Source organism: Sparus aurata, chromosome 16, assembly GCF_900880675.1.
Source record: "Sparus aurata chromosome 16, fSpaAur1.1, whole genome shotgun sequence".
In the NCBI taxonomy this organism is placed as follows: Eukaryota; Metazoa; Chordata; class Actinopteri; order Spariformes; family Sparidae; genus Sparus; species Sparus aurata.
In genome coordinates, this window is record NC_044202.1 from 17,433,072 (window position 1) to 17,456,679 (window position 23,608).

Here is a 23,608-nt window from a genome sequence, read left to right on the forward strand (position 1 = left end):
CGCATCCACTTAACCTATATCCATCAACTGTAATGAAACACCTCCTCGAGAGTCAACTGTGACCTCACTTTGTTTAAAGGATGGCTAATGGAGGGCGCCATAAAACCAGGAAGAATATTTAAGCAATTCAGATTTTAGCTTATGTTAATTGAGAGAATTGATATAACTGTTATATCTGTCTGGAAATGACAAGGTCACAGCTAGAGATCCCTTAGCTTAGCTTAGCACAACAACGAGCAGCAAAGGAGAGCGGCTATCTTAGTTGTTCCTTAAGGCGACTAAGTCCGCCTGCCATCACCTCTGAAGCTCACTTATTAACACAGTATATCAAGGTTGTTCACTTTGTGTAACCTGACATGTATAATAGACAGGTTGTGGTTTTTACTGGGGGTTATGTGTTGGATAAATTCTTGGCCGGATGCAGTGACTTCCTGGAGGCTTATTGTCAGGTTGACGAGACACATGTTGCTAACACTCAGTAATGTATTATTATCTCTAAGGGGCAATTAGTAAGATAGTTGATTATTGAGTCTCATCATTAGGTTGTTAAATCCTGGCACTTGGGGTTTTTTGCAGCCCAACCTACGAACCTAAACCACACTTGTGGTGTAGCACTGCACATGCTAACAGTTATCTGTAAAAAAGGATACATTCCCTATTTTGGATGATATCTAGCTGCTGCTGCTTCATGGTTTGTTAAATCATTTTGGCCAAAATTCTCTGCTGAATGTAACGTAATCCAAATATAATGATGAGTAAGCTCCAGAGGTGAGAGTCCGGCCATTTTTTACCTTTGGACAGAGCCAGACTGGCTTTGTGTCCCTGTTTATAGACTTTAAGCTATGCTAAAATAATCAAATCTATTGTGACTGTAGCTTCAAATTTACCAGACAAGTATGAGGATTTTTTTCATCCAACACATATTGCACTTTATTGTTTGAGCAATGTTTTACACTGATTCCAAAAGGAGAATTCTGCAGTGAAAAGTTCAAATTCACCCCGAGCATCATCATAGCCTGATTTAGTTTGGAGCATTGATTTGAGAGACGACTACTATTTCTCCAAGCCAAAAAATTCAAAACCCAGCACCAAACAACAAGTCTTTTGTTGCTCACACAAACAGGATCCTGTGTGATCTACGATGACAGGTCTTAGTACACAAGGCTTTAAAGCTCCTTTGACCAAAAATCTGAGCTCTGTTTTTGATTTTTTTTCTTTGTGAGGAAGGCGAGCTTCTGAAGCTTCTCTCTGCTGCAGAGTGCAGCTGACATAATCCTACACTGCACTTCAATCCTCTAACACAGCCTACAGGACTTATTTCCATAATATCAACACCCCCACTGTAGTGTACTATTGCGTCAGACCCTTCAAACTATTAGCTAGCGTGAACCTGGAGTGTAATGGACTGTGCACTATAATAACATTCGCAGGAGTGAAAAAGCTTCAGGCCTGTGCTCAAAAAAGAAAAAAACATATTTTTCGAGGAGAGTCAAGACGCTGTACTCACTGTGCAGAAGGTTACAAGCCCACAAGCCTCTGTGGCAGGAGGCTGCTATGGAGATAGCCTTGGGAGGAGATAATTAAAATGGTAGCACCTATGGGAGGTCCCACCTGTAGGGCTGTGTGGGAGCCGTTTCCAGTGTGACAGCCCTGCAGAGAGCTCATCTGAAATTAATCAAATCCAACATGCAGGAAGACTCAGTGGACCGAGGAGTAACTATATAGACGGTTGATGCTGCAGTATGCCCTATATTTTTGAGTGTGGCCTTGTTTTTTTGTGCAGACATTCCAACTCTCCAGAGATTCATACATATTTGCGGTGTTATTGCAGGGTCACCCGTGAGTGAGATGCAGGGGGAGGGAGGGGGTGAGGGAGGGTGACAGTGCAACAAAACAACTGCCAGTCATGATTTGAGAGTTTGAAATACAGAAAAAACTTTATTGATGTTCCGTACGCCTCCTTCCAAAATTGTTCTACAGTAGATGAAGCTATGTTGCACACAGATTTAAATCAGCATGAGCAATCTGAACAGTAAAAAGCTGGGATAACACATTGACACACACTCATACACAGGCACTCACAAATCTTCCTTCCTTACGAGTGCGCATGGATGACAGCAGTGGATGCTCGGGTGGAGCAAGATGATCAGAACCACCTCTTCAATCTGACATTTAATGCAGAGGTCTAATAACTAAACGGACAAGTGCTAAACAAGGACAAATGCACAACTGCTCTATGGTTATAGGTCCTAGATTTACATTTTTACTAAATTGAATCCCACAGGGAATTTTTAATATTTCAGAGGTAATCTGTATGACCTGCTTTTCAAACAGATGTTTCCTTTACCGTCCGTTCAAATTCCATACATCATATAGAATAAGGCCCCTAGTCAAAAACAGCACATGCGCTTTCTCGGTGGTCTGACTGGCCTCAAAGCTTGTGACTCGCTTTGTGGTTTTCCCAGTGTGCTTCTACTAGATTCCTGATGACTTGTGTTTTATGTAACCACAGTTGAAGCTGACATGGCTCTGCAGCTCAGAGCATGTCCACTTTGTTCTCTACTTAAAGTTACATAACCGTTTACTACAGTATACTGTAACGTCGATGAAAGCCAAAGACATCTTTGAGGACCAAGTTCTTTTAAGGCCTCTCTTATTATAGTTGCCACTTGATACCAAAAATAAAATTACAGACGGTCAAATAAATAAAAAACATAATCATACATGTCACAGAGGAAAAAACAGCTACTATAATACATGTAGACATTGTTTTGAAACTGTTTTAGATGGTTATAGTTAACATTCTGGTGTCCAAATGGAGAGGCAAATAAATAAAATCAATACTGCTGCTGCACTGTCAGTACAGTACATTTGGCACTACTGTATGTTCTGATACAAAGCAGGACATGAAGGTGCACCTTCAGTATTTGAAGAAGCCAATATGCAAGGCACAACAGCTGGCTTAATTCTTAATGGAGTTTTTTTTTTTTTCAAAAATATCAGCTGTCTTTCGTGATTATAAAAGAGAACAATTACAGCTGAATCCCAGTGTTTTGACTGTGGACTGAAGGCTGAGCCCTCACAGACCTGGATGGTTTATTATCAACATCTACGGTCTGTTGGTCCCACAGGGGCCAAAAGCCTCAACAGAGAAAGAGGGTGGAGACTGTTATGTACCAGGACTCTATAACACAATGTGTTTAAAAACAGCATGGGGAACTATTAAAGAAAGCAATGTTTTAGTTCCCAACGTGATTTGTTTTATTTCTTATTTCATGTCTGCGCTGTCCATTGTTTAAATTAAATTAATATCTGTTAAAAGTGCAGATATCAATTTAATATCAATTGCTTATAAACATATTATAATAAATAATGTGGAAGACCAGATTATTAGGATTCAGCTGTGAAACTGTGCCAACACAATAACAATATGTCAAAGGGCAAGGCGGAGTTCTACAGTGACACTGATTGCTTTCTAGTAATGTAGATTTTGCTATTAGCTGAACGTTAGCTCTACATTAAAGGGGCACTCCAGCAATTTAAATCTTGACTTTCATAAAGTTGAAAAGATTACTCTAAAACTCTGTTGCAGTAGCCAAGATATTCTGACTTTTAGTCCCTCGACTCCAAAAAACTGGATACTTAATTTCCACATAATCCAACTTGATACAAATTTCTAAGCAATATCGTCTTACTCGGCAAACATCATACCCCCAGCTTGTAACGTGGGCTTGCTGTCATAATGTTGTGATTTCCAAACTGAGATTACCTGAATGATATTGACAGTGTCCAATCTGTACCAGCTGCCCAATCTGTTCTGCACAAACATCTAAAATCATTGTACATTTAATAGCTAATTATTACGTAATAAGTAATTTATTGAAATTACATATTTTTTAAAACCCTATTGGTCTCTACCAGTGATATATAAAGTCAACAGGGAATGAGAGAAACAGAGGTGCTTTCAAGCTAACCGGATAGTAAAAATGGAGTCAGAAAAAGTAAAGTAGGCAAGTACAGAATACATACGATATAAGAGATACGTAGAGAAATATTCAATGTCTAAATTAAATAGAAAACTACAACACAATTAGACAGTTATTTCAAAAATATATATATTTTATATTATTTATTTTCATTTTAATCAATTTCATAGTGCAAATACATGTTTGCAGTACAGTATTTGTTAAAAACATTGAATTACTTGTACTGACTAAACACAAAATTAAACTGATTTTTTGTTTTGTTTTGTAAATTTGTCTGTAAATAATTGTGAACAGGCACATGCGCAGTAACCTTCTTAAACCAATAGGACCATTTTGTGAATGTGCAGAACAGATCAGGCAACCGGTACGGATCGGGTAGTGACAGACATCACTATGACATCATCAGGGTGTCGGACTTGATACAGCTCGTCCCAGTTTGAACAGGCTGAGTGGCACTAACCATGACAACTAACCGAGCTTGGTGTGCAAAATCAGTGGAGTGCCCCTTTAAATGACCTTGATAATAAAAACACTAAGGCCAATAAGACAAGAAGTCTCAAAGGTGCCCTTTAATGATGTATTGATTTCTGATTCGTACAAGGCCATTGACTGATGCTGGAAGCAGTTAATAAATAATATCTACTCACACAGTTTTGAGAGTAGAAACTCAGACTCTACTGTAGGTCTGTTACTACTCTATCATCATATAACACAGACTGTATTTCACTTATTGAAAACACCTCTAAGGCAGAATCAGGCACTAGATAATTTGACTGTGGCTGAAGTCCATTTTCAAGGGGCTACTAAGTGTAACTGATTAGCTAGCCTCCTGATATGTACCTTGACATTTTCATACAAATGTAAACATTCAATGATATTGCACTCAAGTCGCATACTAACGCAAAGAATAATTTGTCAGTACACATGCTTTTTATACTCATAAAGTGCTTGGATGTAAAAAATATTTGAGCAGGGAAAACTGGTCACCATTCCTACTTCAAATTTGAGAGATTTAAGAACTTCCACAGGTTGGGACACGCCACAGCGAAATGAAACCATGGTTTTGCGTGTAAGCCATACACAGGGTACCTCAGATGAGCGACCTGAAGCGAAATGATGCAAATACAAAGAGGCGAGGCTCTGCGTTTCTGTGATTTGGTTTCAGTATTTACATGGCGAAAAGGACGATCAAACAATCTTTCCATGCTCTCTCGCCTGCAAAAAAAAGAAAAACATAGATAAATGTATTAATTACAACTGATTTTTTTTCTTAAATTCACTTTTATATATAAAAGATGTCAGCAGGCAGTTACATATTATCTCCCTCATGAGACTGTTTTCTCTCTCAGACTCATGAGACACTCTAAAAGGCCTCACAGTTGGTGAATACACTTAAACCAAAATGGGATATTTCACAGCTGCAGTGCAGATTTACTGCCTTTCTCTCTCTCCCTCTCCCTCTCTTCATCCATTTAACTCATCATCCATTTGCACTTCCCCTCCATCAGTCCATTTACACATCTATTGATTCTCCCATCCCTCCTCCAGTCTCGCACTGACCTTGTCACTGCTGGTGGAGTGTGTCGGGTGTGTTTCTCCTGACTCCAGGCTCAGGACAGACAGACCGGAGTCTATCAGTTCCTCTTTGAAAGAAAACCAACATTAGCTTATTTATATACCATCAAGTCAGACAAAAGTAATGGCTGTTGAAGCTATTGCTTACCTGTGTTTGTGTTGCTGATGTTGCACTTGGCAAGCTCTGCAGGCTGGACAGAGCTTTCCTGTAAAGAGGCACAGGCTTTTTCAGGGGAGGGGGAGCTGGGAGCTGTGGGGAGGGCGCTGTCTTTTCTAGTACATTCAGTTTCAGATGCCTGCTGCTGGGCGACAGGAGGAGCAGATGGACCGCCTCCTTGATCCTGAGGACCAGGACTGCCGTCGTCCTGCTTGGCACTTTCAAGAGGCTGCTGTGGCCCTTTGATTTTTTTAGGTGAGGCAGCTTTTAAAGAGCTCGAGTCCTGAGAGCCTGTGGTTTGCCTCGTGTGAGCCACCTGGACGAGCTCCTCCGAGAAGCGCACCTTCTTCTCCGAACTCTTTGGGGACGATACCTCAGCCTTCAGCTGAGTAGGGGAGTCCTCTCTCAGTGTATCAGCTGACACAGGAGCAGTGGATCCACTCAGTGAGTCTGGGCTGGGCGACAGCTTAATTTTTGTATCCTGGTCTTTCGGATCTTCTAAGTCAGGTTCTGTGAGGGCGTCAAGTTCCTCCAAGAATTCCTCTAATGTTGTGTCAGAAGTCTAGAGGATGAGAACAAATCAGGTGTTTTTGTTTCTTCAGTAACATTCATCACTCAATCCATGTTAAGACTCAAACAGGTTTGATATCTCACCTGTAGGCTCTCTCCGTCTTCATTCACCTGCCATCTAAAAAATAAAGGGACTTTCATCAAATCCTATTCTGTCACAATGAATACATACCAAGCGTAAAGTAAGAGAAATCACCGGCTGAGAGAGGTGGAAATAGAAAGCTTAGCACTATTTTAGAATCTATTGCCAGCTGGTATGGCAGCATGGTTACAACAATGTGTCGGGACAAACCTGAATGCTGTTTCGCACTGTCTTCTGACCCTTACATACTTCAATCAGAGAGAAAATCATCTGGCACATTACACTTTCACATTGAGAGGCTATACTGCCTCACTTCCAGGTCTGTGGCCTCGTGGCTTTTTGAAATTGTGAGCAATGCTTGTGTAACAGCCTGAAAGCCTCCTCGCCACCCAGCACAGTAGTAGCTTGTTTCACAACAGAGGGAGGCTCTGGCAGAAAAAAAAAAACGAGACATGAATGAGGCCTTCTGGGTTATTTAGTTAACGGCCACAGCTTCGAAATGAAGCTTCATGGAAAACCAGGGGAATTTGTACATTAGGGCACAGTGCAGGAAAACAACATAATTTCCCACGTTGACTGCACATATGTCATTAGTCACAGGCTGTGGTGAGATAGCTGAATCAACTTTAACATCAGGCTGTGTGTGGCACTGATGGAGGTGATGTTTAGTTGTTACTGACCTCCTCGCTCTCCCAGTCAGACGATCTATGCCTTTTGCTTTACTGCTCATCACTTGCACGTTCTTAGTTCCTTTGTCTTTGCCTCGCTTCTCATGACCTAGGACAGAAGAACACCAAAATGTAAGGCACAATTAAAATAAAATAAAAATAGAATAGAATAGAATAGAATAGTTTATTATGGATAGATCTGTGTGCATATACCTGTGCAGTGTTCATGTAAATGTGCATTGTGCGAAAATGCCGTGAAATATACATGCAGGGTGTACACTCATACAGGTTGTTTGTATATACATGTGCATTATCTGTCATTAAAGAGATGGCATTTAGCGATATGGTTGCACATGGCAACCAACTAAATACACCTTGCCATTCCCCCCCCCCCCCCCCCCCAAAGTGGCAAAAAACCTAAAAGGTCCTCTCAGGAACCACAGTTTGTCTGTTCTGGGCTAAAGTAGAAACAACATGGTGGACGCTGTGCAAAGGACCAACAGGCCAAAACCCAAAGACTTGTTTACTACCATAAATGACAAAGAATAAATAAAATAGGAGCATTTTTTTGCTTGAAAAACGACTAATTCAAAAGAGTTGGCAATTCATTTTCTTTCATTTGAACGAATATATCATTCATCGTTGTAGCTGTACACTGGACCTCTAAATGTCTTTCAATTTCCAAAAGAAAACCAATGATTTTAAGGCCAGTGCAACATATTCTGCCTTTCTCTTCCTGGATGATACTTCACCAGCCTCACTGAGACTTCAGAAAAGAATGATGATTTTAAGACACTGAGCTCATAAATAAATCAAATCTAAGAGTGCGATACCTCTTGAATCACCAGCTGTCCTGGATTGTCCTCTTCTAGCATTTCGTCCACCTGAGAAAAAAAGGGTGGATTCAATATTGAGGGTGGAAACTTGTGGTCATATTTTGATATGAAAGGTCTTGTTCCTCCCACAGTCTTGGTTTGGACTGTGTGCACATCTCACCTCGGCTGGAGGGCCCCCAGTCTCTATCAGGGATGGATTTGTCTGAAAACCTGAAAGCAGAGCTTACAGTTTAGGCAGAAACACAAACCAATGCCTTGGCCATGTCTCAAAATAATTTATCAGTTTCTGTTTAGCTGACATAACAGCCCATCTCCACTCCCATTAACAGGCTATTCTTACATTGAAGTGTCATACTTGTACATTCATTATGGGCCTGAAATTTGACATTTTGGAGAAGCGGTGAGAGGTTGTGTTTCACATCCAGTGAGGCCATCTAAATTGTTGAATCAGAAACACATTTCCTTTTCTATTCTTACCCGAGGGCCTTGTTAAAGCCTCGCCAAATAAGGCAAGGCATTTCATCTCTTATCCCGAGCTAAAAATAGCCACTCCTCCCTTGTCTCTTTACATTTTGATGCTCCCTTAAACAGCCCATTAATTTACTCTGCAGTTTGGTCACTCTTTGTACTCAAGCATGGTCTGTTTGAAATCTAACAAACACTTAGAATGAACAGGGAAGCAGTGATCTAACCGAGTTTTCAGAATGCCAGACAACACAAAGTCACAGTGAAATACCGACACACACTGTTCATACAGTGGTAGAATTTCCCGGAAACATAATTATTTGGTGATGTAACAATTTAGCAACATCCTGTGACTTGATGAAATTTTGTCTTGTGATCATGTGGCGGCTCATGTAGTTCAGAAACCTTGTCAAATGGATTCTTCAAATGAATGAGCTGATTTAAACAGAAACAGGCTGTTCTTGAAGGTTAGTTTGTTCTTTATCCACATCTGTTTTAAAAGTGAAAGAAGCCTTTTAATAAATCCTTTAGAAGTAAAAAAAAAAACCACGTTTTCCTCTCTTTTTTTTTTTTACTTGCACACTCATAACAAACGCGCCAAGAAACTGACTGCATCAAGAAGACATTAAACTTCTATTACAATTAAGTTGTATGCATGATTTTTCTGGAGCTGAAGATGGAGGGAGGGAGAAATCTTGCTTCCTTTTCATCTCTGGCAAGAGTTGCACATGCACAGTACCAGTCAGGCAGCTGGCGAGAATTGGGTACAAACAGGGAAGCCACTCGCAATTGAACAGTTTTCAGTTGCTTTTTAAAATATCTTTAACTTCATTCTACTTTTTTTAACTCCACGCCAACTTAACCTTAACATGTCAATAGCACATTAAGAGGAGAAAGTGAGCTTGACTATTGGGGTGTTTTCATCACAGCTAATCAGAGCTGGAGCCGATAAACAAACGTGACTACAACAGAGTTATTTGACACAGGAGCGAATGATGATTTAGCCCATTCCCATTAAAGACAAAAGCCACTGGGTGCCAGTGTGAAAGGGGTACTATGATCTTAGGAAATATGCTTTCTTGTATAGAGACAGATAAGAAGATTGATACAACTCTCATGCCTGTCTGTTAAATATGAAGCTACAGCAAGAATACAGTCAGTTTAAATTAGCAGGGAGAGCTAGCATAACAGCTAGCTTGGATCTGTCTGAAAAAATCTATCTACCTGCAACTACTATTCAAACGTGCTCAACGTCAGTTTCTCAAACAAAAGAATGATGACAAGATCGTAGTTTGATGATGTTGTGAAGTAGCTTGGGATCATAGGAGTTGTTCTTCTTCATCTTTTAACAATTACTGTTGCAGATGACAAGCAATCTGACGTGACTTTATTCATGACAGAAGTGTGTGAGAAAGCCTGAGTGCTAGGAAGTCTTACATATTGTCAGTTTTGTCCACGTCCCATGCCCGTCTCCACTGGCCCTTGGCATTTTTGTGGCGTGCCACTCTCTCCCGGTCGATCTGCTCACGCTCTTTCTTCCACCGCAGATACTCCTCCTGCTCTTCTTTTGATGTGGGGATGTTGAGGTCTGTGCTGGCCTGCGGGCTCTCAGGCTCCTGGGCAGAGGGGAACATAAAAACAAGCTCTTAATGTAGGTTTATAACTGTCCACTTGTCACTAACGAAGCACTCGCATTGAAACGTGACTGAATTGAACACCAGCATGGCCCAGTGTCACACTTTGTTACATCTGAAGCATCACTCTACACAGTAATCAGAGCAGCGAAGGGAACAAGCTCAACAATAGCCACGCATTAAGCATGGGTGGTCATAAACAAGAGTGGCTTCTCATCTCTAAACACATAATTAAACAGGAACAGCGCGATATACAGATCAGAGGGGTTCACCAGAGAGAGGACAAACAAGGAGTCTTCTGGTATTTTCATACATTAGGGAAAATGCCAAACACTGCCTGAATGTAAATACTAACGGTAGCTGGTTGTTGATTCAGTCCAGTCAGCTACCATTTGTCCTTCTTGTTTGGCTGCCATGAAGACAATCAAATTCTTTGAGACAATATTCCAGGAAAACTGCAGTGGACAACAAATGCAATAAGGTCCACTTCCTCCATCCCCCTCGTAACCTGTTTATTGATTACTGTGATGAGAGCAGGAAGTAATGCTTTGTACTGTAGCACTAAACTGAGATGCGATGCAGGCTATTTAACACATCAAAGGGGACAGAGGCTGGGTAGAGGATGTGTGCTCCAGTTACAAAGCGCCGGAGCAAACCAGGACTCTGAACACTGCTGTGCTCGAGGGGAAATCATGAGAAAACGACCAGCAATCTCAGAAAAGAAAATGATTATCAGTGCTGGTGTTCAATGCGGCAGGAGGGAGATGATGTTGGTGTCTGGAGAAAAGTACAAATTGTGTGAGATTTCTGAGTAAAAGTGGAAAGAAAAATCTACACGCTGCTCTGCACATCGTGTCGGCCAGAGAGAAAAACAGCACAGTGCCGGTAAGAAACCATTATGTGTGATGTTTTTCGCCTCAGGTGTGGACCAATCACAGCCAAGTAAACATGTTGCCTTCCTGTGTACAGTTATTGGAGAACATGGCATCTGTGCTCATCCCTCTGTTTTCCATCTCCTCTCCCCTCCCTCGCCTCTGGCCCCCCAGGCGGACGTCGGGGGCCGCAAGGGAGGACGCTTCTCGCATGTTCCAACAGGCCGTGTGCTGCTGCCACCCCTGCCGCCCTGCTAATTAGCACTTTTCAATTTCTCGTCTGTGAGGCCTCGCAGGGAGGTTGTCAGGTGGGCTGGATGAGTCTAGCCAGTGCTGAGACAGAACTGGACTAGATAGATTAAAGATTGGTAGATGGTGAAAGAATGATCATGCTCTTATTCTAGAGGGCAGAACATCTTACCCCTCCAAAGCTGCACTTGTTTGGGCCTGAAAATGCCGAAAAGAGGTTTATTTGTTAACCAAAACAGCCAACAAAGCCAAGGGCTGTCTGACCTTCCCTCTCTTTACACAAGAATCCTCAACCTCCAAAAAACTAACTCAGCATGGTTGTTCCTTGAGCACTCGCTCAGCTCTGACTGCGAAGCAGGGAAAGTACAGAGAGGCATGAACAGCATCACTTGTCATGTGGCGTGTTCAGCAGGCCTTTGAAGCGCGTCCTCCCTGCCTCCCCAGTTAGCCTGTTTATTGCACGCCTCATCTATGAGACAACTCTGAGCTACTCCAGCAACATTTACACGTGAGCCGGCGGGAGGCAGATGGGGACAGGCACTAGAGAAGGGGGGGTGCGCATGGCAACGTGTGGTGCCTGTCTGCATGTGAGTGATTGTGATGAGGGTAGAGGCCGTATTTGCATTTCTCTGTGTAGTGGCGCCGTCATATGGAAAGCCTGTACTTCACATTTGTTTTCATTTCAGTGACTCATGTGATTGCAAGCTTGAGATAAAACCCTCTCTGTGGCTTTCTGCGATCCCAATAAAGGCTTGTTTTAGGGATAGTGACATTATGCATGTTAATGTGCATTTTTTTACCAAATTTAAGAGAGATCTTTGGACCAATCATTTCTTTGGCAGGTATAAAAGTATGAAGTCTATATATGGTCAATCGCAGTGGAAGGTTCTCTGTAGCTATATGGTTGTTAATCTACATTTTGCCAACAGATCAGTGTTTTAGGGTCAGTAGTAGGTTTAAAGATTTGTAACATCGTAAAAGTTTTAACATAAAGAAATTAAAAGATGGATAAACGCAATAAGGTAAAAATGTTCGTCTGTTTAAGACCTCAGACATTCAAATGTAAGAATATCGAACACCAACGATAGCAAATAGCAAAACTGCACCAGGTTGCAGGACCTTTTCTCACTCTCACTCAAAGATGTCTATAAATAAAGTGTATAATAAAGTGTTCTGTTACTGTTTTTGTACAAATAACATCCAACTGAAATTGCAGCTACTTCATTCAGTGGCCAGTTGGAAAAATAGTCTAAGTGAATTTAAGTTCCGTAATACACAGACAAGCAGCAGACGAAATGAGAAAGGCATTAGAAAGTGCAACTGAAAATGACAGCAAAACACGCTAAAGACATTAGGTAAATTACATATAGTATTTGGTTTCTTTCTTTCTGGTTTGATTTGGGAGACGTGTGTAAATGTGACCAGCACAGAATCTGACACTCGGACACTGATCAGCCAGTTGCTGGTCATTGCTGGTCATGCCTAAAACTGGGCAAATTCAGGTCTCTGGCTGACTGATTGGTGCATCTCCACATAATGTTTAACTATTTTTATTCAAGTTAAGATGATTTAAGGACCCTGTGTGTTTTGTGTATTGATTTAGATGTATGGTTGTTGTACCTGGCATTGCTCTGAAAGCCTGTGATGCTCCTCAGTGTGCTTCTGTTTAACTTCATCCTGTCAGAGAGGAGAGAGGGGAAATGAAAGGGAAGATGAGCACAACAACAACAAGGGTGACACAGCAACATGTTGCCAGCCACTTAAACAGCTTGTAAAGAGTCACATTACGGCATCCATTTACAGTAAAAGCAAATAAAGCGAGAGAGACACTGAGATAAAGAAGCCTACACTGCCCCCAAGTGGACTTGTGGTGCTACAGCGTAATTTGGCACATTGGGTTTTAATCTTCAGTCTGCAATGAGGTCATCAGAGCAGCTCCCTGAAGGTGGGTGAACTTCAGTGGTTTGGAAAATGAAATGTATCTTGATGAAGGAATAGAACTGAGTGAATTTTGGTTTTAGTGTCTCAGTATTCTCTGCCTGACAAGATGTGCTCCGGTGAGCACAGTGGATGAGCCATGCTGCCATTAACAGCAACACTCACACAAAACAGCCGGGGGGGGGGGGGGGGGGGGGGGGGGTGTAAGGTGGGACCAATAACTGGTGGACAGAGTGGTTTAGAGCACCTAGAGACAATGACACCCACATACACACTCCTCTTCTACACACCAGAATACAGTCTGGTTTATAGGCAAACACAAAAGACCCCTGACTACCTCGCTTCTTTTCTTCTTTCTCCTCTCACTCCTTCTTCCTCTCCCTCCCTGACCCCTCTCCTGGCACCTCGCCAGGTCCGTCTCTTTGGCAGCATAATGAGCCTTTTCAGAGTGAAAAGGCAGTCGAATGTTAATTAGATCAAATCGGCCCTTTCAGGGTGGTGGGAATGGGGAAACAATCGTGCCAGAGGAGTGCGGGCCACTTAAGGTTCCAGAGAGGAGAAATGGAGGCTGGAAACAGATGGTAGACTGCCAGGAGTATCTCCCTTGTCTCTCCTGCTGTTTTTTTCCCCTCACTCCCTCAGCCTACGTTTCCTTTCTCCCGTCTCTCTCTCCCCCTCTCATGAGTGTGAACTGACAGTCTCGTCATGGGTTACTTCCAGGCATTACAATCTGCCTGGGATGCTGCCAAATAACCACACCCCTCTCACAGAGTCGTTATTTGTTTCCCGGGGTTTCCAACACACAGGCACTCATTAGAAAATATCTCAGAGGCAGGGCAATGTGCAGGTTATCGTGGATCTTTTTCAGTAAAAATATTTTTCTTACACTTGCCAGACAGATCCATGACACTTTCTGCTCCCTTCAGCACTCTGTTGCAGCGCTTTCCCCGACGCTCTCATCAACAACCTTAAATGATACTGGTTATGTAAACAGCGACCACACAGAAACAAGGTCTCTGGGATTCACAGATGACTGGTGCACTGGAGCGCTGGCTACTGTTCAAGTGCTGATTCAGTGCACATGATAAATAAAGAGGGGCAGAACAGGCAGACCAGAAATAAAAGCAAGGGGACAGCATGTTCAGCCCGTACATTTAGTGCACATTTACTCAGATCAGCCAATCAGAGGCAGATGTATATTACATATACATAATTTAGGAAGATTGGTTTTGTGTCTAGGGGACCCCTCCTACAAACAGGCTGTGTCTGTGTTTACAGTAGTAAAGATCAGCTGTCTGTGCAGTGTATCGGCTTATTGATTGAGCCGCTCGTGTGTCGAATGCATTGATGTATGCGTGTGTGTCAGACTGAGGCAGAGCAGCTGTTTCAGAGTTTCTGCATACCAATGGGGCCTAAGGTCAGTAACAGTGTGGCATTTCACAGCCCAGCCGGGGGTACTGCATGTGCACAGGTGTCTCTGCCTATCTGTGTTAAACATGAGATCTGAACCCTACAGTATAGCGTAGAGCTAGTGATGTAGCATCTATGATCACATGCTATCGATGATAACAAGGTCTTTTGTTGGGACGAGCACTATTAAAGCATCTATCTGAGCACCTGAGTGGTTTTTCTTTGGCTAGAAATAGAGCAAAAGCTCCACAGAGGGGGAAAAGATTTTAAAATCAGACCCGAATGGGATTGCACACACGGAAAAAAAAACGAATCCACCCATTTTTTGGACTCCTATATTTGTTAAGATTTGGTTTCTACGAAGCATCTACCCAGCCCAATAGCTCTATTAGCAGTCGCCTTTGTTAATCCCACACCAGTCAGTCACAGCAGCAGTCCACCTCCTGTCCACAAGCTATTGTGCTCCATCACTGGATGGGTGTGTCCAGCCAACATGTCTGACATCTATGTAAAACGGGTTGGTGCAGCATGAAGAGACTGAACAAAGGGGTGGGCGGGAGTGTGAGAGTGGAAGCAGACTGGAGGGTGGGTGCTGAAGCGTATGATCACTGGAGTGTCCAGAGTGTCTGATTCACACCTGTGCTTCTATGTCTCTCTTGGTCATGTGAGGTGGCTGCTTCCCCCTCCCCGCTGACTCCACAACGCGCTTTGCCTGTCCATCATCTGTAGGGCTCTTGACGTCCGACCTCTTCTCCAGCTTCTCACTCACCATCCTTTTACCCTGGAGAGACAGTTACACATATTAGAGTTTCATAACTGTGGCAATGTGCAGTGTAATATAAGAGTCCCTCATCGTGTCCAAATTGTGCACAAGAATAATTACATTGAGGGTACAATTACTAATTTGTAATGCAAAATAACAGTAGATTGTGAGAACAAATCAAAACATGTACCCATGCCACCCGCTGGCCAGAGGATTGTGATTTTGACTCAACTCAAATTGATGCTTTTATCAAGCAGCTTTCTGATTGAACAAGATTACATATTGGGCCTCACACAGCTGCACATGTCAAGCCATGCTAGCAGTGTGCCTGTCTGGACTACCAGACTGACAGACCTCAAAACAGGTTAGGCATCTGTCTAACACTGCAACTTTAACAAATCTACCATATATATTTAGCATGTAATTGACTGAATATAATAAAAATATGCTAAATGTGCCATTGTCCTTCTCAGCCAGGTTGGACGCATTTTCATGAAATGTGGTAAAGATATCAGTGGAGCCCTGAGAATGTAACCTAATGATCTGCAGACTTCTCCAGCGCCACCAGCAAATTCATTTTCAATATAATTAGTCAAAAACTTTGGTTTGAGATGCAAACTTGAAAAACTAAGATGTTAAAAATTAAAAACGGCAGTATTTTGGCATTGTTATTGTGAGCATATTAGCATGTTAATGTTAGCATTCAGCTACCTCTCACAACCTGATTGAGCAGGAAACTGGCATATTAAGCATATCATTATTATATTAAGTCATTTACACGACAAGTATACAAATTAGATTTGTTGGAAAGATGCAGTATTAGACGATGTTAAGTAATTAATATTATATTCAGTACTTAATATTATTATTAATATCAATAGAGCTGGGTATCAAACTTTGTTTTTTTGTGATACCGACCAAATTGACTCAGTTGACAAAATATCAACTAATGTCTTGTCATTCGATTTCACTACAGCAGAAGTTAACCTCATCAGCATCAGTGAGCCAGTACAAATGCAGCATGCTTGTTGTGCCATGATCTAGCAGTCACCAGGATTGGCAGTCTCGAGGCATGCAGTAAAAACACCAAGTTACGCCTAGAGACAGGGCTCACCACGTATATGTGTAGTGTAAACTTTTGTTAGAATGTATTTCATAAAATCGTTAACATTGTTCAGGAACCAGTATCCAAGTCAAGGTATCAGAATCAGTATCAAAAATTCTTAATTGTCCTAAATACTATCTGTACTTTTCTGGAAAAAGTAGCAGATATACGTAAAGTATTGAGTACAAATTGACACTGCAGTGTATTTACCCGTTTGCCAGCCATGGTGACCATTAGCTGCTTCCTGTGGCCTCGGCCAGCACCAGGCGGCGGGCTTTCTTCCCCCCTGTCGGGCCCGGCCTCCGGCTGTCCTTTCCCAGCTGGTGATCCACCGCTAAATGGCTTCGTCACCACCACACGATTATCCTGCTAACAGAAGAGAACATATTATAAAATATTCAGTATTATGTTTGGAGCATCTAAACCTCAGAAACGAACTGTGCCATCATTAACAATGCTCTGCTTTGAGGCATTACATTGCCTTTGATTATTACAGTTTAAGTCTGTCACCCCTCTTTGAAAAACTCACACTGGTTGACTTGCTGATTGTGATGGTAAGATCATCAGCTTTGCCCTTCCGGCTCTGCAGCGCCATTCCTTCCTCTTCTGCCCTTTTCCTGTCCTCCTCCACCTCCTAGATACAACTCAATGAAAAGAACAAAATAATCAGGAAGCCTGAAAGAGCTGCAGGCTTTCATATGAAAGAGACATGCTCCAGACTTGCATTTCCCCAGCTGATGATGACCAGTGAAAGTTTGGACTTCTCTGCCTGCGAGCACTTGTCCTTACCTTGTACCTCTTCATGAGAGCTTCATTCTTCCTGCGGAGAGCCTCGATCTTCTTGTCCAGCTCCAGGTCCCTCTCATGATCCCTCTTGGGCATCACGTCACTGGGGGTCTGGGAAGAGAAAGATCCTATCATTGGTACAATAAAAGGTACCCTAAAGTCCTCACCACTCTGTGTGCTGCGATTACACACAACACTAACACACCCTCACACCCGCCACAGATGGAGCATTCATTATGAAGCTCAGTTACACAGAGAGAATGCGCATGCAGAGCATCCAAAACGTCCCAACGCGGTCAGCAGGGCATGCCTCCTCACACGACAAGAGGCCTCATACCAAAAAAAATCTCCATCTGCTCTCATGTAACATCAGCTGGCTGTATGTTAGCACTTTCTTTTAAGAAAATCTCTCTCTAACTCGCTGTAACAACTGCAGACACGTGCTAGAGTGCTGCTGCATTGGAAGCAATGTGCGCAAACATTCAAAAGTGGCCAAATTAGGATATTACAGAATGATAGCGAGGAGGCATAAACCATGTCCAACACAGATATCTCATTTCCTTTAGCCTGCAGTAACTTAATGTTCCCTCTCCAGTCTTGCCTGTGCAGTCTCTCTTTGGTGCTGTGGGATATGAGTGGGTATAGTGTGGTTCACCGTGCGGCACGAGAGTTAGGAGAGTATGACACCCTCTTCAAAATGCAATATCACCAGAGGTTCAGGTCGGGTGTGAGACATGCCATGGTGCCATGAAAGAAGCTGAATAAAATCCACTGTACTTATAGTCTGTTTTAAAGGAACAGTACGACATTTTGGAAAGCAAACATATTCACTTTCCTGCCAAGAGTTATATGAGAGGACTGATATCAATCGCATGTCTGTGGGCAAATATGAAGCTACAGCTTGCAGACGATTAACTTAGATTAGTTACCAGGAAGTTACCAGGAAGCACAAATATTCATAATACTTTTCTAAGTAGTTTTTATATGGATTCAACAAAAATGTCTTCTTGTGAACATGAAAGATTGAAGAAGCATTTTTTCTTTATCATTTTACAAAAGTGACATATAATGAAATAAAGTATGTATTACCTACATGTTATCCACAAAAAGAGAGAATGCCATAGATGGGTTAATAATTCATAAGGCTTGATAAGGTGGTTTTAATCACCATCTGTGGAGCATTCCCGTCCTGGGCTGTGCACGAACCATGCCAGTTTGTGGTTTGTCCAGTCAGGATGCTTTCTATTGCTCCTCTGTTTAAGTTCATAAGAACAAGAAAGCATTGGAATTTTTTCTTCCTTTTTGTTTCACTTTTGTTCACCTGCTTCACCACAACTTGCACAACCTGCTTCACCAAACAGAGAGCGGACTGTGTCTGTGCCTCCTTTTTCAAAATCAACAATCAGCTCCTTGGTTGTTGAGGGTGATGTTATTGATTTCCTCCAGATATGACCTCTCATTGATATTTGTAATTATGATGGTGTCCATCACCTGCAAACTTCCCAATAGAGTTCTCTCTATGTGGGGGGGCAGTCATGGGTGTACGGTGTCAACAGTGGGGGGCTAAGCACACAGCCCTGGAGGACTCCAGTGCTGAGCACTAAAGTGCAGGACGTCTGACCGCCAATCTGAACAGTCTGGGATTTGTCTGAAGTGTTATTAGATGGATTTGTATTTTGTGCTCAACTAACCAACTGCTGACTTTAGATTGATATTTAAAATACAGACATAAAAGTGGTATTGACCATCTCATTTAGTTCCTGGAATTAAAGCTAATATGCACGTCTCCCAAAATGTTGAACTATTCCTTTAAATTATTACACCAGCGTAAATGAAATGCCAACGTGACAAGTCACAAGGCAGATCCTGCCTTATATAAAATGCAACATATTGTTTCAAAGACACTCCAGGAAATGATACTAGTAGAGAAAATAACATTTCTACTCTCAAGGAAAATGCTCACGTGTCCTCTGCTTGTGGTTTAAGCTTGAAGAAGTTTTAAGAGTAATAATTCTTGGGGATCCATGATAGAAAATGATGGGATAGATAAATTTGTGCCAAAGCTTTAAAAGGATGAGATCAGAATTAGAGTTGGAGTTTGAGGCTGTTTAAAGGCATCTGATGTTTTCTTATTGCTTGCCAGCACCTGAGGGAATGCATCTTCATATCGTCTCTAAGATTTCATTCAGCACACAAACAACAGTGCTCTGATAAAACTCAACTCAACAACAACCATTGTCGAAAAAGGAGCTCTCATCTCAATCAGCGTAAGTCTTTCCAATTTTGCATCAATGCTGGCATCATCCGTTGTTTTTCACAGCCATGGCAAGGTGACAACTATGCCGTCAAATAGAAAAGTTGCCTCTGCAGCTTGTTTAAACTGCGAAAAACATAATTCATTTTGAAGTCTCCCCTTCTCCACGCTGTATAAATAACTCAGAGGGGTCAAACATTCCTGACAGATACAGGAAGTAGACATGCCAACGTGAATCAGGCATCGTCCACTGTTGCCCCAGTGACGACAAGAGAGTCAAGGCTACTTACATGCGATGTTGCTAGTACAGAATGATGACTCACGGCTCGCGAGCGCACAATGACCATCACATTGGGACTGCAAGGAATTCTTTCGTGCTTTTTCCATTTGCGCCACTGTTACGCCTGCAAAGACTGGCTGCTGCTGAGATGTTGTTGAACAGTTTGAGTTGGACAACAGCACCCAAATCTCTTTATCTGAGACATCGAACCTTGTTTAAATGTACGGTGTCAGCACAGACTTTTGGTTAAATAACAAAGAACTGCACATCCTGAAGGTAGTTGAGTCAAACCTGCAAAGACATCGTGAGCATGAGAAAAAGTTCTAACTCACTCAGAGAGGCAGCAGGCAGCAAAGTGGCTACCTCACAGCTTCTAGTTGTCAGGGTATCCAAACACAACAGACCATGAGGACATACCACCAGGAATAGGCGCAAGGGAGAGAGACACGCTGCCGACTCCGGATCTTAGCAAGGCCGAATGGCGGAGTTTGAAGGGAACGACGGCCTCCTCAGACCAAAGTGGGGGAACACAGTACCCCTCTGGGTTCAGCCCTGCCGGCTCTGTGACTGCGCCGCAGCAGGGCTAACATGCACGCATAGCACACACAAACACAAAACACACAGAGAGGTTGTGGGTCTGCCAGCGGACGGCACCCATGCCCGGACAGGCAGGCAGAGAGGAGGAAGGGGGCCCTGCAGATAGAGAGCTGCCAAGGCTTCCTCCCCACCCAGCGTTCCTGCCACCTACAGGAGCGTCAACAGGGGAGAGAAAGATCCAGAGGCACAACTGAAATGCTGCATGTAGCCAGAGCTAAATCTGCGACAGAGCAGAGGAGGAAGAGGGGGGGAACCTAATAGCAGAGAGAGAGCACTGAGGAGTGTGGGATGAGAGGAGAGAGAAGGCACTCACGGGTCTTTCCATGTCAGCGGTGAGAGCTGGGCTGGGTCCAGGCGCGAGGCAGCCGAGGCGGCAGAGAGGGCTGCCTGGAGTCGACGATCATGCCTCGATTACAATGAGCCAAGTTGGGCAGGCGGCCAAGACGTCTAACAAATGCACAGAGCTCCCCTGTTAACGGATTTCACAGCACCCATCCGCTTGTCCTCTCCCTCTCTCTCTCTCTCTCTCCCCCCCCTCTCTCTCTCTCTCCAACCCTCCCACCCTCCTGCACATATGCTCTCTCACTCCCTCTCGCCCTCTCTAAAGCACTTGCTCTTTCCCCTCCTCACTTGTCCTCGGCTCAAAGCATGCTGGTTAAATCCCGTCACCCTCCCCAAATACACACACTCCGCGAATTTTGAAGTGAATTAGCGCTATTACTTAACTGACAATGGAATTTTTTTGAATGCTGGGCAGCCACAGCTAATCTATAAGATTCCTTTTTTTTAATATATCAAAATGCTTCAGTGGCGTAATGATAACAGCATTTTAATGTCCATAATCCATCCTTTTATTCATCATCATTATTACTTTTGTCTCAGTTTTTGATGTAGAAATTTAATCAACCAGTATGTATTGTCTGTTTACTGTGTGGGGGCTTTCACGTGTCATTTATGTTAAATACTTGTTTCTCCACCATATGAGACAGGACAAAATTAATTAATCAAAATAAATAAATAAATAAATCATACATTTTTACAAAGCTTTCTGAATCCCTCCCATTCTGATAGGAGATCCTCGTGGCACTGTATAAAATTATATAAATCCAGACATTATAAATGAGATGCCTGTGTTGTTTGTTCTCACAACAGCTGCGTTGCCTACAAGCTCCAGACTACATGTTCGGAGTATTAAAGAAGCTTCCTAAAGAGTGAAGTGGGGGGAGGAGGGGTCGAATGCCAAATTTCCCACAATTCTTCATGCATGGCTGTGCTGTCTTTGCAAAAGCCAAGTCTGAGAGCTAATGACATGCAGCACACAGGCGGACAAATGCCACAGGCTTCTCAAGGAGAGCAGCAGAGGTGAAGTCAGTCACTTGAGACTCAGAGTCACTGCTCTGCAATTTCCAGAGCATTATGGAAACAAACACATCTTTGAGAGTTACCAGTCTGAGCTACATTTTTAGCCACAGGAGCCCCCATAGCTTACATTCTACATGGATCAATCCTGCTAATGAGCCAAAGCTCTTTATGAAACGTTTCAGCCCACAAGCATTTCAGTTATTTTAGAATTAATATGAGAAATGTCCTAGAAATATTTGTGTCTGATGTTGAGTCAACCCCTGACAAACTAGTGCCTGCAAATAATTGTGCTAGGCAAATGATGACCTAAGTAGCGGTTAGATGACTGTGATTAGAGTTATGATCCACAGTTGCAGTTGAATAAAAGTTTTTTTTTATCACATATCACGATAAAAAAAAGTCAGAATAAGATGATTGAAAGAAAAGAACAACAGGTAGATGAGGTTCCCTTCCCACTAATGTCCTTTATCTATGGTTTATGAATACGTCATTAAAGATTGTCTTATTGTTTTTCATTATTACTAAAAAAAGATGTGTGTCCTCTCAATGATGCAATACAAATGATTGAAAAATGTTTGTTTCTCAACAAAGTGTAAAGTAAAGAGATTCCATTGTGTTTAAGTGCCATTTAAATTTTTTTTTAGCACATTTTCATTTTCAACTGAATAATACCATGAATTGCAATTACTAGCCATGATAATTCCGACATTACATGTCCATATTGTTCCATGCCTATGTAAATACCTACAACTATAACCTTGTTATTTTCAGTTCAATTCTAATTAGTTATTTGGTCATAAATTGGCTAAAGCTAATGTTATAGCTAACAGGCTAAACTGATTATATTCTCCTTGAAAATTAAGTTAGATTTCTCCTAATGGCAGGCTACTTTTTATACTTATAATATTATTAATTTGTATCATGATTATAGAGTTTATTCTGCTTCGTTTTAGCCTAAATACCAAATTAATTCTCTCCATTTCCATCCATCCTCACATCCATTAGCATTAGCTCGACCTGCAATCCGTGAAGGTCAAGAAGGGGCAGAGGTAAATCTCCATTTTTATGCTCAAAAATATTCAAGTTGTTACCCTGACCCTAACCCAGTGTTTGTCAAAATGGCCTGCAAATTGTGTGTATTTACAGTAAAGTTTAATATATCCACATATATGCAAATTGTGTATATTTACAGTAAAGTTTAATATGTACACATAATCAAATTAGTTCAAAAGTAACGTCAGACAGACAGCATCACTGTACTCACCTCCATATTAGCTGCGCCAAACATCACCAAGCTAACAGCTGCAGCAAGCAGCAGTAACAAATCGTGCCCACAAGGCGGCGCCAAATCTCTGTAAACTGGAGCCGTGATATCTGAGTTCAGGAGGCCTCCTCTCTCCCAGCCTGCTCTCCTGAAACTTAACCTGCCAGCAAATACTGTAGCCAACACAACTACAAAAAGCTACAGAATATTACTACAGAAGTAATATGAAGCTAATAAACAAAGAAGATTAGTTTTGAGTAAATCATGTTTATACACTGAGTCTGTTTATTTTCAAACACTGTATTTAAACACTATTTATTTATGCATCCAACCTCACCAAGGCAATACTCTGACACTTCATTTAAATGTATACAATGCACATGTTTGCCTCCTGTATATATAATACACATAACATGTAGTCCTTTATATATTTATCTTTTCTCTCTTATTCAAATCTTTTTTGGTATTTTTCAGTATTCTAAGTCCTGTACTTATTGTATGTCTGTATGTCTGTCTACCTGCTATTGTGACAAGTGAATTTACCTGATGTGGGATAAATAAAAGTCTATAGTCTGAAGTCTTTAGATAAATATAGATTATCATTACATAATTAGTGATGGAATGTAACTGTAACTGGAATGTAAAGAATAAGTTAAACTGTGCTTTTGCTCAAGAGACTTTTGGGTACTTTCTGAAACACATGTATTCAATAAATGCGACAAATATTTTCAAAATGAAAACTTTTCTTTTAGTCT

At 42.0% G+C, this 23,608-nt stretch overlaps 1 protein-coding gene across 8 annotated transcripts; it reads right to left on the bottom strand.

Moving 5' to 3' along the window:
* Positions 1–1,910: 1,910 nt before the first annotated feature.
* Positions 1,911–23,127, bottom strand: ccdc9b (coiled-coil domain containing 9B). 8 transcript variants are annotated; one of them, XM_030443931.1, is made up of 15 exons: positions 22,854–23,126; positions 20,541–20,674; positions 17,100–17,207; positions 16,840–16,944; positions 16,521–16,679; positions 15,080–15,223; positions 12,715–12,771; positions 9,777–9,955; positions 8,035–8,084; positions 7,872–7,922; positions 7,051–7,147; positions 6,373–6,406; positions 5,710–6,280; positions 5,547–5,629; positions 1,911–5,201 (listed from the first exon to the last, which is right to left on the bottom strand). In XM_030443931.1, exons 2-15 carry the CDS (start codon positions 20,550–20,552, stop codon positions 5,175–5,177), a joined length of 1,677 nt encoding a protein of 558 aa, XP_030299791.1. In that variant the 5' UTR covers positions 20,553–20,674; positions 22,854–23,126; the 3' UTR covers positions 1,911–5,174. The 8 variants fall into 8 exon arrangements, with proteins under 8 accessions (XP_030299791.1, XP_030299787.1, XP_030299794.1 ...); XM_030443927.1 differs by lacking the exon at positions 20,541–20,674 and having other exon boundaries at positions 22,854–23,127; XM_030443934.1 differs by lacking the exon at positions 20,541–20,674 and having other exon boundaries at positions 16,840–16,954; positions 22,854–23,127.
* Between the last annotated feature and the right edge of the window lie 481 nt (positions 23,128–23,608).